Genomic DNA, 19659 nt, shown 5'->3' with positions numbered 1-19659 from the left:
CAATATATCGAGATCGACCGGGAGTATTAATTTGAAGCTTTTGGGGCTACTACTATTACTACATCTTCTCTTACAATTTAAATTAATAGAAAGAGTCTAAGTGTATCCAGGTTGTCAAAGAGCATAGATAGAATCTTTCAGGAGCGATATATAGTTTTATTTTTCAGGTCAACTTCAGAAGTTATAAAAATAAAATAAAAATACTGTGTGTCAGGATTAAAAATTGTTGAAAAAGTGTATCCGACATACAAATAGCAACCCAAACTAAGGATTCTTATAGAAAAGAACTGAAAAAATGAAGAATATTATTTTTTTCCATGAAAAATACTATGTCAATAAAAAACGAACAGAAATTAATTTAAAAACAATTTTCCACAAAACAAGTTTTTCAAAGAAAAGTAAAGAGCTCCATTAAGCCAAAAATTATCAGAATAGAGTTAAATAGTCTTTCAAGCGTAAAACACCACACATCACTATCAATAAATAAACAAAACTCAAAACGAACAGAAATTAAAATAATTAGCAGAGTCCAACTCAAAACCAGGAATAATTAACATTAGTAGGGCTGATAACTTCTATGCCTTCTCAAGACCAGAACATAATTTGCGCTTTACCGAAAATAAAATACGTTTTAAATATTTTCACTTTTTGCACTTTCATAAATAAAAAATGATAGATACTTTAAGGAATAAATATCAGTATATGACAATTAAACTGACGATCCAAGGTCATTTGTTTTTTGTTGTTTTTTTTTCAGTAAAGCGCAAATTATCTTCTGGTCTTTAGAATCCATTGGGTCAGCCCTACTCAGTTAAAGTTTTGCTGGTTTTAAGTTCCACGCTGAAGAAGAGAGGCGGTTGTCCTTTCGAAATATTCGCTTCTTGGGTTTTTTATATATTTTCGTTTGGCCTTAAAAAAACCATTTTTGATCGTTTCTTATTTATATAAGCATTATTATTAATATTTAAAATGATACTTATTTAGGAATAATAACTATTATCAGAATTTAGCTTAATAATATTCTATAGTCAAAATAAGAAATCATACGGTATTTCAAAAAGAATCGTGAACCCCTAGAAAATGCATCTGATGGGGAAAAAGCTCATCCCTGGAAATTATCATAGTTGAAAATCGCAACTAAACATTGGAAGTTCCAAACCTCAAAATTCAGAGAAATTCGTGTTTTAGCAGGGTAGCACTTATATCTTTTTTTTTTTTTCTCCCTCAGTGACAGACCTATTGAATTCTCTTTTGCAGACTCCATTTGAAAGCGCCAGGACATAGCGCTATAAAGCACAAAAAAAGGCAGCTTAGGGTGTAACTTTTTTTATTGTATTAACCTTTTTATTTCAATTCACCGAGTTTTTGTACCCCTTTTTGTTTGTCACACAAATTTGTTAAATTTACGAGCAATTTGCGAATGTTCGATTACTTACAAATTTTATCAGTAGGTGCGCTTCTGAATACACTAATAATACAAGATTAAATTCCCTCCTCTTGTATTATACAAAACTTGATAGCGCAGGTGTAAGAACGCCTGCCTGTGGCCGTGGTAGGGTTTCTTTTTCTGTTCAAGAGTCACTATTGAAATTTTTGAAAACCAACCAAATAATACCATTACCTGATACGGTAGTAATTTTATCTTTCTGCAAAACGGCATCTTGCGGCAGTATCAGTGCCGAATTAAGAGAATGGTAGTTACCCCCCCCCCCCCCATTTGGTTGCAGTTTACTTCTGTGCAGTTTGTACTTATATGCAGACGGGTCTGCAGGTAGTGAAATGATCCAAATATCCCCCAGCCCAACCTCAAAACCTGGATCCACCAATGGGATCGATGAGCATAATACTTTAAAAATCCATTTATTAATCTTAAAAGTATATATCTCTGAAAGTGTATGTTAAAACTACAAACAAATTGTTTCAAGCTAGTTAATCATGGAAAATACGGTTACGCCCTGGCCTGCCGGTGTTTTGTTTATGCAATGTTACAGCTTCAAACTTCAAGTTACGCATTTTAAAATTTTAATTTATATGGAAAATCAATGGAAACTACTCTCGGTAAATACCCCCGGAAAATACCCCCACCCGTGGAAAATAATGCTTTCCAAATTTGAGAACTTTATTTGAAGTTTTTTTCGTAAGGAGAAGGAATTTTGGTACTTTTGTATTACACGCCACTCACTCAAGTTTACGCTCTGCAAAACTAGAGAATTTTTACAGAAATATCTGTCAAAAATTTTCCCTAACACGTTTTGCATACAGACCCGCTATACTTTCCCCTCCCCCCCCTAACCTGCAAATATATAGCCCAAATTTGTTTCTAAAGTAAAGAAGAAACTAACAAAGAAACCGGATTGTTCTCGAGTTTTAGCGTAAAGAGCGAGGTCTTGAGGAGGTGGCAATCCCCTTCATATACGTAATAATTTTTTTTCGTTTTAAGTTTTGATGTTGCTCCTTACTTTCAGTTGAAATTTTTTTTTTAAATTTAATTTCAGATCGTTTTTAAATAATACCGGGAAATCTGGCTCTCTCACCACGAAAAATTCAAATGCTTGTGTATTATACGCCACTCACCCGAGTTCATGATGTATAAAATTCAAGAATAAACTGGTTTCTTCGTTGGTTTCTTCTTTATTTAACAAACAAATTTGGGCTATATATTTGCACATTTGGGGGGGGGGGTATAGCGGGTCTGCATGCAAAATGTGTTAGGTACAATTATTCTGCATACTATGAACTAAGAATTGTTTTCTGACTTCAAACTGTCCAAATACTCCCCCCCCCCTTATGTGCAAATATATAGCCCAAATTATATATTTCTCATCTATTCTGTCACTTGTCTTTGTCTTGTCTCACGCTAAGCAGGAAGAAACCGGTTTGTTCTCGAGTTTTACACAGTGTAAACTTGAGTGAGTGGCGTATAAGACACAAGTACCAAAATTCCTTCCCCCTAGGGGGGTATTTCCCTAACGATGGAGGTGTTTTCCAGGTGAGGGATGGGAGGCGGGGTAAACACCTCCAAGCGTAACCATGATGCCCTTCCTCTATAATATGCACAGCAAAATATAGTATCGTCTTTATAGCATTGTCTTAATGTTCATTTTTAGTTTGTTTGCTATGAATTTCTATATGAATGGACTAATTGGGCTGAGAAATTTCCCCAAATGTTTTAAAACTACGAGGGTAAAATATAGGCAACAGAAATCCAGAAAAATACACACTCACGACAAAAAAACACAAAAGCAAAAAAAATGACGCCTTAGTAAAAATTGTTACAAAGGCAAAGGGCTCAAGCCCGTTATTTACGAGGGCATATTCGTGAGGGCAAAAGGCCCAAGACAGTAATTGGAGAGGAGCTATGGGTAGAGGCTTCAGCGACCGCACGTGGGCCACAAAAAGCCGACGAAGCTAGCTTTTTGCAATCCAAAAAGTCGTTTTGGCTATTGAGATACAAAAAACTTGCAGTTTCTAACTCGATCTGTTTACCGCTGTAGATTTGTCAAATAACTAAACATAAACCCGCCTAGTTTCTGACGGCATAGTGCCGAGTAAAGAGTGGGAGCTGAGGGGAGCACCAGGCCCCCTCATATTCCACATATTACGGAATATGATATTTAAAACAGACACGAATTCTTAAAAAAAGGCTTTTTTCAATGAGTTACTGTATAGACAGGAGTCCAGTATTGAGATATCAATTCCAACTGAAGTATTTTGAATTTGCTAAGAAAGTTCATATCGCTAACAAAGATTTTAGATACAAACTCCATTTTAAAAGTTCGTCAGTTGAAATTCACTCGAACCATACTTAAAAATATTCATAGAGAGGGATAGCCGGCTACCTAGAAGGGGAAGTGGGCCAATTTAGAGCCTTATGTCTAAAATTGCCGGGACAGATTCACAGCCTTCAGTCAAAACTTACCTGTATGTTCACTTTAGATTATTTCCATAGTATGGGGGTGGGTTAATGAGATTTCTAGGTAGGATCAACCCAAAACACCCCATAGTTACACGAATAATTATAATAAACCATACTATTAAGAGATTCAAAGGGAAAAGTAAAGTCTTTATAGATTAGTTGCATCATCTCTGTCATAATTTCGTTGCCTGGAAACTCCCATTGCTTTCATTTCTTTTTTCTAATAGTTCAAATTAATTGAAAAACAAATAACATATATAATGTCAAGTGAATTCCCTGTTAGTGTTCCCCCTGGTATTCTCCTTTTCTATAAAACACTCAATTTTACGATAACAGACTAGAATTGTTATATCGTCGTAATTTGATTTCAATAAGGTCGGAAGATCTTCAGAAAAATTTCATCATAGCTTTTCGGACATGCTAGTTGAAGGCTAAGGTTGAACTACTGCAGCAGAAAAAAATCTCTGTAAAATCTAGCTGGTAGTTATCTAGAGGGCAACTCTTGGCCTTCTGAAATATCATAATTATTAAGATATAATCCATTTTCTATAATTATATTACTGTTGTTTGTGTGTATTTATGACAAACATGTCTAGCCTAACTAATCAAACTGAGTCCTGATTTGATGGGATGGCCATAGACGAAGTTGAACAGTTCTTAGACAAAGAGGGGGGGGGGAATTGTCCTGATCCCCCCAAAAGATCTGAGCCGTTAAATTTTCAGGGGGGGGCAATTGTAATGGCTAGGGAGACGTGATTGGCGTTTTATAAAATTGCATTTTATAAGGTCAAACATTTGATGTTCGTAGGTTGTATTCAATGGAGAGACTTTTAGACTTTGGGGAGGTCTATCGGGCTCAACTTTTCTCGGTGTAAGACATAGGATGAGTTTTCAACTAGATAAGAAATCACTGTTTCTTGCGCCAGGTGCTTCATCATACAAACTAGATCCTTTCGAATCTGTATGATGAAATTTAGGCTTCATTTTAGAATAAAATGACGCAATACTTGACATGGTATAATGGAGCATTTTAAATATGGAATAAAGCCCCAAAGGAAAGATTAACGACGTTTGACCTCCAGGCAAAATTTTAAAAATTGCGCAACTTCAAATTCTATGAACATTCGTGTATTGCACTGAGAACGGCTTAGCGCAATTGCATTGCTGTGACAAAAGAAACAGCCGGTTTTATGGATTACTATTAAATGCCAAGGTTAATTGATCTGAACATATTTCTGATTGCAATAGAATAAATATGCAGTTAAGATTCTAAAGAATTGGAAAGAAAAATGTCTTTGACTTTTTCACAGAGTACAAAAAATACATAAGAGAACAATTTACTCACAAAGAGTACCATTTCAAAGAATAAGCAAAAGTCCTTCAAATAAACGCAAAGTGGTGGCAAAACTTAGGATGAGCAAATGTATCTTTAGCAGGAAGGCCCAACCTCCCCCAACTACCACTTCTAGAGTTAAAATGTTACTCATTCTTTACCGAAAACAACACCTTTTCGAAGAAAACAAACATATTGTTTTGAAAATTGATTGCAATTCAGGATTTGGCATTTTTTGCAACAAGTCGGTGCGAAGCTTTGCCTTAGGCTAGCTCATTTTTGCATCGAATCACGGACTTAGCTTATTTTGCAGTGTTTCAGGACTTATTTTGCATCAAAAAAGGCTTAGCTTTTCTTTGCACCGTGTCAGTCCACAGCATTGACTTGACTCGGTTTTGGTACTTGTGTATTATTCAGAACACACTCAATAAGTGAAGTTAGGTTCTTTCGCGAAACAAACTACAATGCAGGCACATTTATGAGAAAAACCGGTTTCATAGCCACAAAGACAAAACTCAATTTAGTTTGCTACGCATAGTGATAGAAGATAGTGTCTGAACATAGATTTTAAAATGAAGATTTGGGATTTGCCAAAGACTAAAAAAGAGGCAACTATATCTTTCTAGGATAGGGGGTAGTTGCCCACAACAAAACAGTGCGTCAATGGACACAACACGACTTTATATTCTTACGAGAAGGAACATTACGAGCAGGATCGCGTAGTGATGGAAGATATCTAATCTAACCGACCTAACTTCACTTATTGAGTGTGTTCTGAATAATACACAAGTACCTCGGTATTTACTGATCCGGGACCTAGCCCGTTGTTGCATTGAGTCAAGGCTTAATTTTTTATTGCACTAATTAAGGACATGTCTCTTTTTTGCATCAAGTAATTCCGCATCTTGTGCATGTCTCGTTTTTGAGCCTAACTATGATTGATTTCATTTCTACACCACGTTTAACTCGTCTTTGTACTTGGCCTTGGCTCATACAAAGACGACGCGATGTGCCTTGGCTCATTTTTTCATCGAAATGTCCTGAGTCTGTCCGCAGCTTAGAATTAGCTCATTTTAGCATTGATTCAGCAATGGGCTTGGTGTTGGACTGAATTAGAACTTGGTTCATTTTTGCACCGACTCAGTGTGCATCTTGGATTAAAATGTTTGGAAGAAGTTCCCATTTTCAGCATATTTTTTGGATGAAATTATTATAAATAATGAAAATCTTTGACAGTACTGGTCGAGAAACAGGCTATTCTTTTTTGTATATATTGTAATTTTTTTTGGGTGGGAGGGTCTAATTTTCTGCCTTTTGTTTGTTACAGAAGATTATGCCCTTCTGAGTTCCACAAGAGTTATGTTAGTTTTCATTTATAACTTAATTCAGTATTAAATTACTAGTAGAAGTAATAGTATATAGGCGACTATTGAAATTTTGGAAGTACTTCAGTCAACAGCAACCCTTCACGTTTTCATATTAAATTACTTGTTTTACTGGAATATAGTTTGAGGTTTTTCTTTTTAAATTACCTTGTACACATCAAGAGTTAGGGGCTAGGGAGCAACTTCCCTCTTAGAAGAATCCAAATTTTCTATGAAATTACAACATTTATTTGTTTTTAAAAATATTTATAAACATAATGTAGAGGGAGGATGTTGCCACCTCCTTCCGGAATCGTTTCTACTGGAAGTCATCATGTATAATATCAATTTCCAACATTATGTTAGAAAAGTTAGGTTAGGACATAAGTGGATTGACATAATGTGTTATGGATCTGATTGATTTTATTTTTGTCATTGAGATTTTTGTTTCTTTGTCTACTGAACAACTATTGATCTCACATTTGACGATATTTTATCTTATTTCTTTACATATTTATAATGCAAACGTAGGCATGTCTTCAAACAGGAGGCTGACTATGTGCATATATTTTAAATAGAGATAAAGAAACCTTCTCCAGTTCAGAAAAGGTGCGAAAAGTAAACATTTCTTCTAAACAGTTGATAGAGGATGAGGGTGGTTCCAAGGGTCTCAGGCTTAATTTCATTGTTCTATAATTCAGATTTAAACTCTCAGCAAAGATCCGGTTTTAACAAGGTACAAACTGTCCGTATTTTCTACTAAAATCTATAGGTGAGGAATGGGTAATTGTATAATTTTGACCCTTATCCTTGGAGCTACATGGATTATATTAGAGGCAACACTATAACGTTGCGTATAGTAAAGAGCCATAAAACATCAATGTGTTATTTTTCTTTACAAGAAACACTTCATGTGGAAGGGGTAGTCGTAAAAACTTTGGAAGGGGTTCATTTATTTGGAAATCAGAAGTTCTAGTGCCTTTTTTAAATTCAAGAGGGATCGGAGGGCAACCAGCCCCCCTACGCTCTTCTTCCCCTATATGCATCCGATTAAAATTTCAAGATATTCATTTTGTTCAAAACAGTCTAAAGGCCAAATAACTATGCCTCCAAGGTTGAAAAAAACAACAACCCCAGAGACAATGGCTGTAAGTTACGTAAGTTGCTCATGATTAACATATAAGGTTTTCATGAAACGGTTGGTCGTATAAACTTTGGAAGAGGCTCAATCGATCGTATGTAAGAAGTTATAGTTCTCTTTTTTAAGAGTCAGAAGTGATCGAAGGGCAACCAGCCCTCTACCCATTTCTCCATCAAATGCATCCCATCTAAATTTTGAGATATTATTTTGCTCAAAATACACCAAAGGTTATATAACTATATTTCTGTGGATGTAATGTCCCCCCACATCCCTCAGTAGGGGCGTAATTTGCTATGGGACAGGGGGTAGGGCAACTGACCTCCAGACCCCAGTCCCCCAGCAGAAATTTAGCATCTTTAGAAATCTTGTAAAAACTAAGATAGGCTTACACAATTTGAGCATCGACAGAAACAGATTTTTCTGTACTGAGTTTTCTTTACTATACCTTCGCCTTTATGGTATTATATGGCTCATTTTTCATATTCACTTGACATGGGTAAATGGGCTTCAACTCGTGCATCCAGTTTATGGAAAAGGCGTATTTGCAATATCACAATAACAGCTGACGGTAAATTTAAGCTTTCAGGGCATATTCATGAGGATGTGTAAAAGTGGTCGGAGGGCGACTAGTCCCCTTTTCGTTCACTTTTTAGCTGCCTTCCGTCTAAAGATATCTGATCAAAATTTTGGAATGACCATCTTGTTCAAAATATCCGAAAAGTCAAATATCTATACCTCCTGGGATGACATAATAACTAACACCCCCTAGGGGCAATTGTTGTAAGTTATATAAGTTGCCCATTGTTTGTATACAAAGTTGATTATTGGGTAAAAGGGGCCATATTCGATACTGAGTCTCCAAAAAGGCTAAGGGTAACAAGGTAAAACTTTAGACACTTTTGAGGGGGATGTGAAACAAAATCAAAACACACTATAGGCTATGCAGGAGTGTTGTCAAAAGAACATAACAGCAATATCGAAGGAACGGTAAGAGTATTAAGTTGAAACTTTATAGGCATGTTGAGAAGGATACTGAAGATAAAAATCATAGCGAACACACAAGTAACAGCTACTAATTTAAATGAAAAAAATAAATCTTAAAACAAGTAGAAATCAAAACTGAATATTCTAGTCAAACTTAAAACAAACAAAATCACCCATAAAAGGAGCTTGCTTAGTGGTTCTTTCCCTCTCCCCTAACCGTAAAAGTCGAAAGCCTATTGCCTCATTTGCGCTTCACAGATAACGAATTATATTACAAATGTTTTCTTTTTACATTCTCAACATTGAAAAATAAAAATAAAAATAACAGTGAAATAAAATCGTGAACTGCTGCGTTTCCAGAAATTGATATCATTGCACATCAAATATTCAGATTACTTTTATTAGTTCTTTCCGAGGACTTTTCTAGACACACACGATATAGTTTTCGTAAGTCCTTGCTGGGACCCCTAGAAAATAGCATCGGATCGAAATGAAAATCACACCATGAAATTAGCAAGGTCGAGAACCTGTAGCAGGAAAATTAAGCCCTCCCCAGTTGAAAGACATGGAAAACCCATTTTTGTACACAATGTTGTAGGGTAGCGCTTGATGTGTCCCTCTTTTTTCCTTTTTTTCTTCACCACTAGTGGGGTTTGGAGCATAATAGAGAGCTGTTTAACGCTCATTTGAAAGGAAGTCGATATCTAGTGCTTTTTGTAATTAAAAAAAGACAGTATTGCCATGAAATGGTATTTTTTACAAAAAAAAACTGCATCTTCGTTTACAAGATGATATAAAAATTGTATCTTTGAGGCAGAGGGAAGAGAGAGGTGAAGAAAGGAGGGGGAGACCCCATGCCCCTCTCAAATTGATGTCACTAGAACTAAATGGCAACTGCCATCTGCTAAGAGAGATCTTCAAAGGCTAAATTCAATGCTCTTCATCATATCAACATGCTTTTTTCAGAATTAATTTTGAAAAGAGCATAAAGAAGGCACGCCGAGTGGTAATAGAGCTTCGAGTTATAGGTTTTCTTATTGTCATAAATTTCTAGCAAGTAATCTAAAGTTCTAGCAAGTAAACGAGTGATTGGTAGCAAATGTCTTTTAACACGACGTAGTGTTCTGGTTCAAACCTTAAGTGAGACAACTCTTTTGGAAATAAGTATTCAGTTTCTAGCACCCCACTAGCGGTGAAGAAAAAAGAAGAAGAAGAAGAAGAAGAAAGGGAGAAACTTCAGTGCTTCCATGCAAAAAACTCCATGCAACTTCCATGCAAATAAATAACACTGATTTTCGTAAATTCTATTAACTACACATTTGAAATTCTTTTAATGTCCTTCGGGTTTCTACAATACATATTTATTTCTTATAAGATAATACTTGTGCTTCATTAATAATTTGATTTACATCTACAACTCAAGACATCAAAGATAATATAACCCCGTGGACTCTTTATGCGATCAAATTGCAGATTTTTTAAAAGAAATTTTAAGGGAGGTATGAAGTAAAACCCTATATTTAATGCCCTATTTTTACCAAGAACTGATGTTGACTTCTACAGTTTCCTCGCCTAAATACGACAAAGATCTTATTATAAGGTCTATTGCGTATGTTTTAGAAACCTAAAAAAAAAACAATAATTTAAAATAAATGAAGTTTTCCGATGAAAGTAAAAATCAAAGTTAAAAACTAAAAAGGACAAGAATAACTGCTTTGCAATTTATGCACCATATTTTTGAAAAACAGTCAATTAAACTGCATTGGAATATTTTCCTACATTTATGGAACTCTGAAAAATTGGCGCTTTAGTGAAAACTAAGCCTACTTGAGTTTTATAGAGAATTAAAACTGCAGAATAAAATTTATTGATTCCATGGCCGGTAAAAGACTATTGAGACCTTTATAAATTAGTCTTTTATTTTCTGGTGGCTACTTAAAGATTTCTTTTTGCTCCTAATCCTGGTTTGTGTCGGATTTATGTTTGTAGTAAAGCCCTATTTTCTCAGAATTCTACAGAATACAAAGAAATATCGTGAGTCAGTTTATTTGAGACAGTTTTTAAAATATGTTGCATAAATTGCGAAGCAGTAATTTTTGTTCGTTCTATGTTTCAACTTCGGTCTTTACTTTCATCAGAAAAACTGTTTTTTTTTTTGTTTTTTTTTTTTTATATAGTCAAGGTTTGAAATATAACATATCTTTGAAAACATTAGAGCGGATAACATTCGTTATTAAAGATTTCTGTAAAATGAAGATTTTTTAGTTAGAGTGTTTTGATTTTGGACATCCATAAAGTCTGTCATTCAAAACAAATTAAACAAAAACACGTGTTTAAAGAATGTTAAATAAAAAAAAAAAAGTGTTTTTAACTGAAACTAAGGAGCGACATTAAAACTTAAAACGAACAGAAATTACTCCGTAGATGAAAGGGACTGTTCCCTCCGCAACGCCCCGCTCTTTACGCTAAAGTTTGACTCTTTCTCTCGACTCTACTTTTTAAAACAGTAAAAAGCTTTAGCGTAAAAAGCGGGGCGTTGAGGAGGGAACAGCCCCTCAAAAAGTTACAGCCTCATAACTTTTGATGGGTAGGACTAAAACTTGATGAAACTTATATATTTAAAATCAACATTAAAATGTGATTCTTTTGATGTAACTATTGGTATCAAAATTCCGTTTTTTAGTGTTTCGGTTACTATAGAGCCGGGTCACTCCTTACATCATTCATCGCTCCTTAGTAGTTCATTACCACGAACTGTTTGATATGGAACAAATGCAAAATTAAATAACCCAAAATTTTGTAACCCGTTGTTGTCGATATGCAGAGACAGATTTATAAGGGAATCAAAGTGAAAATATAATCTGACAGTTTCAATTGGTTATGTGAAAACTTAATCAAACCTGCATATAAACTTAAAAAAAGAAAAAACGGAAAATTCATTTTTTTTTTTTTATTTTTATGACAAAGGCTTCCGTATACGCACTTTTGAGTAGTTTCGGTCACCAAATTAAAAAAATGAAACCTGGGCAAAAAATCAGCAAAAGCTAAGCTAAAACCATTGAAAACTTAATATCTATCCAAACAGCTTAAAAAGGAGTAGCTTTCCTATTATGATGGAACTATAGTTGGGAATCAACTGATTATTAATTTTTGAATTTTGACGGACGAAACATTGTCAAAGTTGACTAATTATTTTTTCCTATTTATTTCCAAGGATCAAAATGGCGACACTGACAAAAAAATGTAACGAAAATTGTAAAACAACCAAAAGAAAAACCTTAGAAAATTGCAGTTTTCAAGTATGTTTATACCTAAGACGGGGCATTTTTTTTCACGTCTTTTGCCCATTAATAATATTAGATACACCTAAACTGCACAGAGACTACGGTTTTAGCCAGAATCCTCCTCGGATGCTGGCTCCTCGTGCCTCCGAGTTATAGACCCCCTCCTCAGTCGATATAACACTTGAGAATTTTATAGTTGACATTCTACATTAAACTTTAATTAATAACCAGCGTAAACTAATTAATAACTGATTAGATATTATAAGATGTAGATAACATTTGTATTTTTTAGATATTTCATGTAGCATAGACATGCAAACATGAAGTAGTAGCAAACATGAAAACTATAAGAATGGGAGAAGAATATGAAACATATCTCCTCATCTCACCGGACACAACAAAGGGCAACAGAACTGTAATCTATTTATAGTAACATTTCAGCCTTAATGATCACTTGAATTTACAAATTTTCTTTCTAATTGTTCACCAAATGGTAGTTTTAGGTACTCGTTTGAAAGGTCATTTATCAAACAAGATACTCTACGAAGATGGGTTTGATCCTACCGTCCAGATATGTAATCAGGCTTTCCAATAATCGGTCCTCTTAATCTTCCCTGATTCTCTAAAATTGCGCTTTTTCCTATATTTATACCAGGCAACTCCAAAAATTGCCGATTATGTCACTGCTAACGCAACTCCCGATGCGAGAACTTTAAGTATTTCTCATTTGTTCATATGTTTTTTACACATTTTTTCAATTTCTTCATTTTTGCTCGGGGGATGGGGCATTTCCACCTAGTCCCCTATGCGAACGTCCATGTTCCAAGCCCTAATTAAATCATTATATTGCAGAATTACTAAGAATAAACAAATTAAATTAAGTTATTACAACTACAAACCCTATGAATATTTGGCAGTACAAGTAGTACAAAAACCGGCGTTTAGGCTACCCCCCTACCCCGGAAAATACTCTTGACAGAAAACAATTCCCACAGAAAGTATCAACCCCCCACCCGGAAATTACCCCCTGGTTCGTTGATTTCAAATCACTACCGACTTTTAAAAAAAGAACTAGAACTCTCAATTTCTGATGTAATGAACACCCTCTGAAGGTTCTGTGACCATAAAGTAGAGGTGGGAATAAGCAAGGAACAGTCCGCTCCTATAAGGAATACATTTCTGCTCATTTTGGGGCTTAATGTTACTCTTTACTTTCATAATAACAGCGCACATCAGAAATATTCCCAGAAATCAAGAGGGATCAAATATCAGTTTCAAATTTTTGATTTTTTTTTTACAGTTTTTTTGTGTCCCAACCCCCCTAAAAATAATCCCCCAAAAATATAAACCCAAAAACAGAAGTCCTGAGTACAGCCCTGGGGATTATATATTAATTTCTACCTCCACCCTTCCCTTGCAACAAATTTCACTGTCTTAGGTAAATTTCCTGTTGTTTTACTTGCTGTTGTTCTTATCCATGATCACTTTTTGCAAAATAAAAATACAAAATTCCAAACATTTGCATATAAAGGCTTTAAAACTCTACAATGGTCTTCTCTGATTGTTTTGCAGTTAGAGAGGTATAGAGATACCTCAAAGTGTGCATTTTAGTGCCAAAACATCACAATTCTTTATTGAGCTTCCCCACAAGATACGTCCCCACAGATACCACTTCAGGATGCTTCCCCACAAATTTATGTTTCCCCACAAGAAGCCCCTTCAAGATAAGCGCGCATGCAGGATTGCATTATTTTTCGGACGGAGAAGCGCATTTTGGATCGGGTATTACTTTTCAAAAAGTAACAAAAATATTCAAATCATTTAAGAGTATATAAATTTTTTTATAAAAGCAATTTTGAAAATCTTAATATGTCAGAGAAGGGGGTCAGACATGTAGACTCTCCCCTCCCGTTTTTTGTGTGTGTGGTGCATGATTAATTCCTCCTCTCCCCTCACAGAAAAAAAATATTTATCCAGTTACGGATAGTGAACTACAAGTAATGATAGAAGATAGACACAAGCTAGATTAAATAGAAAAAACAAGTTTTTTTAACTGCAAGTAAGGAGCGACATTAGAACTTAAAACGAACAAAAATTATTCTGTATATGAAAGGGGTTGTCCCCTACTCAACGCCCCGTTTCTTACGATAAAGTTAGACTCTTTCTCACAACTCTGCTTTTTAAAACAATAAAAAACTTTAGTGTAAAGAGCGAGGCGTTGAAGAGGGGACAACCCCTTTCATATACGGAATAATTTATGTTAGTTTTGAGTTTTAATGTCGCTCCTTACTTGCAGTTAATATAAACTTTTTTATTCGTTTTTATTTGTAATAAATACATGTAACTTACGAATTAACTTACGTAATGAACTCCTATATTTGTATATTTTTATTGCGGATACGAGGGGGCTTGTCCCCTCGTCAATAACTTGTTCTTTGCACTAAAGCTTGAATTGTGTCCCAATTCTTTAAGAGTGACCCCTGAATCACAAAGGCCGTAGAATAAATAATTGAAATTACTAAAAATAGTTTAGCGTAAAGAGCAAGGTATTGTGGAGGAGACAGATCCCCTTATATACGTAATAATTTTTGTTCGTTTTTGTTTTAATGCTGCTCTTTACTTCCAGCTGAAAAAACTTTTTTTATTTATTTTTTCATTTTTTTTTTAAATAATGCTAGAAAATCCTGCGCACCCTTCATGAAAATTCTCTTCCCTCGTGATTGATTCCTCCATGGACAGATTCTCCCACGTACTCCCTCCCCCGACCTCCCTCACCCAGCGCGAAAGAGTCCCCCTAAAAAGCTCGTCACCACGAACTGTTTGATATCTTCTACTATTCCTAGAATGATAGACGAATGTGATTATTTCTGTTGGTCCAAACTTCATAATTCTTGGACAGGGCTTAAATAAGGCAAGAAAGAAAAATCAGCCTTGATCAGAATGCATTCATCTGCTTCTAACCATAACTTATTCAACTGAAGACAATAATATCAGAATTTAAACGACAAAAGATGATAGGTTGCAAGATATTGTACTTTTTGATAATCCAGCTAGATTTAACACAAAAATCAGGACATCTTCGGAATTGTTGGGGAAAGGTTATAAGAAAAAGTTTCAAGAGAACTTCACAGAAGAGAGCAAGGAGAGATTTTCTGAATTAACTAGGCTAGAGGAGAAACGTGCAGGGCTGAATGGGCCTGAAGCGGCCTTGTAGTACGACGACCCTCACTGTTTTAGCATCATTTGGCGAACAAAGTGGCTTAACAGTACATCTACTCTTTGCTTGATTGTTTTGTTATTGTGCTTTTATTTTGTCTTTCTGCTTTGTGTGGTGGGCCCTGGACTTGGGTATTGGATCTTCAACTAAAATTGTTTATGTTATAAATATTGATGGGGTCACCACAATCACGAGCTCTGTCTCTCCGTGGTGACCCAGTGTATTTTATTTGTTATGCGTATTATATTAACAAACTGAACTGAACTGAACTAGAAAGAAGAATTATTTCTTAAAAATCTATTTGTACCATACTGAACCAAACAATTGGAAACATCAATTCACAGCAATCAATTAAATTGACTAAATATATCTCCGCCTCTTCCTTTGAATCGCAGGCGGAATTCCTTAGCAGCCTCAATAAAGACTAACTACTAAAACTTTTTCGCATGCTGACCAATGGTCTGCGTACTGCAGGTACCGATATTCTTATTTTCTGGCTTCGGTCGGATCCAATGCTTAAATCCAGCAGCCTCGATCCACCACCAAATAGTATTCTGGGAGTTTACAACACATTTTTCGTGGCTGAAGTCAGAAAACATATTCATACAAGTCTACTAATGGCTTTACTTATATCAAGACTAAGGCATACCGTAACATTTTGAATTTCGTAGCTCAGCCGGGCTGGGGCCTCATTTTAAGTAATCAGGACAGTGAAAACAGTGGAAAGAAACTCAAAGACATATCGCTCACCTATTCCCCGAATACCATGGATGCTTCATATATTCCGCAAGTTATAGCTTCATCAACGTTGTTGCAAAAATTGTGCTCGAAATATCCCCCCCACACACATATTCGGTACGATTTTGTATAGAATCACTTTGACCAGGGAAACCCTAACCTTAACCCTCTTCTGAATAATAGAGCGTTGTTGGCTAGAGAAAGACCTGTTTCAACACAAAGTAAAGCAATTTCAAGTTATGGCATATGTCTTACATCCCTTCTTCTTCCACGCTTACAAGAAATAAGTTTTATATGCTGCAATGCTTGAAGTAGGATTTTTCCAGCCATAATACTTGGCCATAATTAAGTATTCGTCTTTGTAACCTCTACACATTAGTACATACAGCACGTCGGACTAGAATTAAAATGACAAGAAAACCTAAATGGAATCTTAGTTGTAACTATAATTTTCCGTAATTTTTTTTCGATGACAGAAATCCTTTTAGCGGAATTAAACGCAAGCAATATACAACCACTAATTCCCTAACACATGTGTGTTGCTTCTCAAAGCTTCTAAAAAATAACATGATATCTTAGCAGAATATTAATTACATCTCAGAAAAATAGATTTTATCTTTAGAAGGAAAACATATAGGGCCTGCCAAATGTGACACGTGCCACCTTCACTTGATATAACCTGAATTGTCTTGTTTATTCCGAAACTGTGCCTAAATTGATTAATACTCGCGCCACGAACCAGGAAAACGATAACATAATGATTTATTTTCTCCAAGATAACATTCAGTTCACGCAAAAGGAAATTCCCACATCCATTTTTTTCTTTTTTTTTCCCATCAATATACATGGTCAATAAAGCATTTTTTGTTGCAGCAATACTTCAGAGTACATGAATAGCCGCTATTTTAACCTTGCATATAAATAACAAGGAAAGATTGTAAAAAGCAAGTAATTAATGCTACCAACTTAGTCCATACCCAGTATTTAGATTTGAGAGGGGGCGGGTGTAAAGCCGTATCGGGAGGAGCAGAATAATTATAGGAAATGCAATTTTTGAATCATTTAAGAGTGCGTATACTATGCATTTGGTACATGGGGGGGGGAGAAACCACTGCCCCTTAGTACGCATGGCCTTGTAGTTGCATGAACCATTCTGTTATGCTATGATACCAGAGGAATATGATTTTCAGAAAGGAAATAATTTCCAAGATTCGGCTGCCCATTTTAAGAAGCGTTGCCTTACAGTCGGAATTTTAAAGGGCAACAGAAAAATTGAAAAATCTTTTTCGTTTCTTCTTAGTTTTATTATGGGCCAAGTATTTGTATTTGTTGGCATTCAAAATACAACTGAACAATTTTTATACTTACAGGGCCCATATTTAAACTACATATGCGATTTAAAAAGGCTATATAAACATTAAAAAAACGAAAAAACTTACAAAATATGTTACTCTAAATAAAATTTCTAAGAAGAAAGAAAGTAATTCTAAGAAGAAAAAAAATATCCCTAATGAACTCTCTTTTGGTGCTCTAGCTCTAAGGTTCACGATATCTAAAGATTAACTGATACTAGAAATAAATCATATTACAAACTATATTTATTACGAAGGGTATTGAGGGAACAGTTCATTAGCTGAAAAAGATAAATATACTCACTCTTGTTTTGACATTGTATTCAGGACTATGGGGATCATCCACAATAGGTTGATCACTGCAATAGGAATCAAAACAGAATCCCGGAGGAGGACTATAATTATTGTACAAAATACCAGTAAATAAAGAGGTTCTGTCACCTAAAAGCAAGAAAAATGAACCAATTAAGATGCAACCAATATTGAGTATGCAGTATGTACTAAACACGCATTATGCTATACATTATGCATAATTCGTATTTGCACTATGCTCAACCATGCAACAAATCTTTTGGAGTGAAGCGTGTTTTGGGGTACCAAATTCGCAAAACAAGAAAAAAAAGGTGATGTATTTCAAACTGGATTACACTATCTTGTCACTGCATAATAACTAATTATTTTTCAAGTTTCGCAAGTGTAACGATTCTTCTTCGTTTTTAGGCTAGGGAAATTTTTTCTAGGCAATCATGGGAAAAGAAATTTTGACTGATTTTTTAGCAATCATGCCAGGCGAAATATCACGTGACCAACGTACTAGGCAGTCCGTGCTCAGTCTTATGCAAGAAATCTTTTGGAGTGAAGCGTGTTTTGGGGTACCAAATTCGTAAAACAAGAAAAAAATAGGTGATGTATTTCAAACTGGATTATACTATCTTGTCACTGCATAATAACTAATTATTTTTCAAGTTTCGCAAGTGTAACGATTCTTCTTCGTTTTTAGGCTAGGGAAATTTTTTCTAGGCAATCATGGGAAAAAAAATTTCGACTGATTTTTTAGCAATCATGCCAGGCAAAATATCACGTGGCCCACGTACTAGGCAGTCCGTGCTCAGTCTTATGTGGCAGTGCTGTACCTGGCACAACTAGCAAGAAATCTCCTTTTCGCCCCTCCAAAGTTTCTACAGCCGCTCCTTCCATACGAAGTGGGATGAGAAAAAAAGAAAATAATACACTGAAGCCACTTCGCTCTTTACTTAGGCAGTGCTACTGTGCTGCCTAAGAAAACAAATGAACTCAATTAGTTTCTTACCAATCGCGCCAGGTGCAAAGCTGCCACGTGGAACTGAGCCGCACTAGTTCCTAACCTAACGATGGCACCTGACCTTCAAGTAGACGTGATTCCTGCGTTATGAGACTTTTCCAAAAAATGTCTGTTTCGACCTCAGCTCGAGCAGCAACGAAATGCTCCCACTTAAACCTGTTTTAGCTGCCAAAGGACGTTATTTTCTTTATAGAGGTTTCAAAGAATATTTAGTTAACATCTTGGTTCAATGGCCAAATATAACCATATGCTGCAAAGACCCAGCGCCATAGCTAGGGAGGCGGCGGGGCGAGAGATGTACTTGTCCCCGGGTACAGCGTCTTCAGGAAAGATGGACCTATTTACGTTGCTCAGAGGGGAGGGGGTGGCAAACTGATATTACCCCTAGGCGCTACCCATACCTCTAATTAAACGATTTTCTTATTTTGATGTTAGGGAAGGGTATTTCCATAGTTTAGCAAAATTGCCACATAATTTTCCAAATGTATTATTTATAGTAGTTCAATTAGGATTTTCGCATTCTTCGGCATTCTTCAGACATTCAGGATTCTTTGCTTTTCAATGGCAGAAGAAAGCTTAGCAGTTATTTATTGTTGTTCATAAGAGAAGGAATACAAATAAGGTAGAATAGGTCTATCCCTCAGGACAACTGAAACAGGGATGCTGAATTTTTGGGGGAACCCATTTGCTATCAAAATTAAGACATCTTAGCAACTTAGTAAGTTAAAATAAATTTAATCTCAGAATTACCTGGGTGACCCGCCTCCCAAATCATTTCCATCGTCTTAGAATATTTACGATTGGTTTTATCCTGGTAATCAATTCTGCCAAGAAACAATCCATCAAAGTCCATGAGGGCAAACAATGCCGCTTGCTCTTTGGAGTGACCAAAGGGGTCAATTTGCCATACAGTCTTTGGACGAGCACATTCACCAAAAGTATCGTTTATAAATCTAGAAAAAAAAGAAGAGGAATAAGGTGGTGAATAGCTTCAAATGTTAGAAAAAAC

General features: G+C 35.6%; 1 protein-coding gene and 1 long non-coding RNA gene across 8 annotated transcripts in view; one reads left to right on the top strand and one right to left on the bottom strand.

The window, feature by feature from the left end:
* LOC136032192 (lysosomal alpha-mannosidase-like) overlaps positions 1-19659 on the bottom strand; it is a 459508-nt gene that overhangs the window by 335046 nt on the left and 104803 nt on the right. For all 7 annotated transcript variants that reach the window (XM_065712394.1, XM_065712397.1, XM_065712399.1 and 4 more), the window contains 2 exons: positions 19401-19603; positions 17634-17770 (listed from right to left, as the gene is read on the bottom strand). In XM_065712394.1, coding sequence (XP_065568466.1) covers positions 17634-17770; positions 19401-19603 — 340 coding nt within the window. The remainder of the gene's footprint in view (positions 1-17633; positions 17771-19400; positions 19604-19659) is intronic.
* The window catches only part of LOC136032194 (uncharacterized), a 62931-nt gene that overhangs the window by 5914 nt on the left and 37358 nt on the right, over positions 1-19659 (top strand). The window lies entirely within an intron of this gene.

The sequence above is a fragment of the Artemia franciscana genome, chromosome 10 (assembly GCF_032884065.1).
Source record: "Artemia franciscana chromosome 10, ASM3288406v1, whole genome shotgun sequence".
Lineage (NCBI taxonomy): Eukaryota > Metazoa > Arthropoda > Branchiopoda > Anostraca > Artemiidae > Artemia > Artemia franciscana.
The sequence above is the reverse complement of the archived record's forward strand: the minus strand, read 5'-3'. Positions and strand labels throughout refer to the sequence as shown.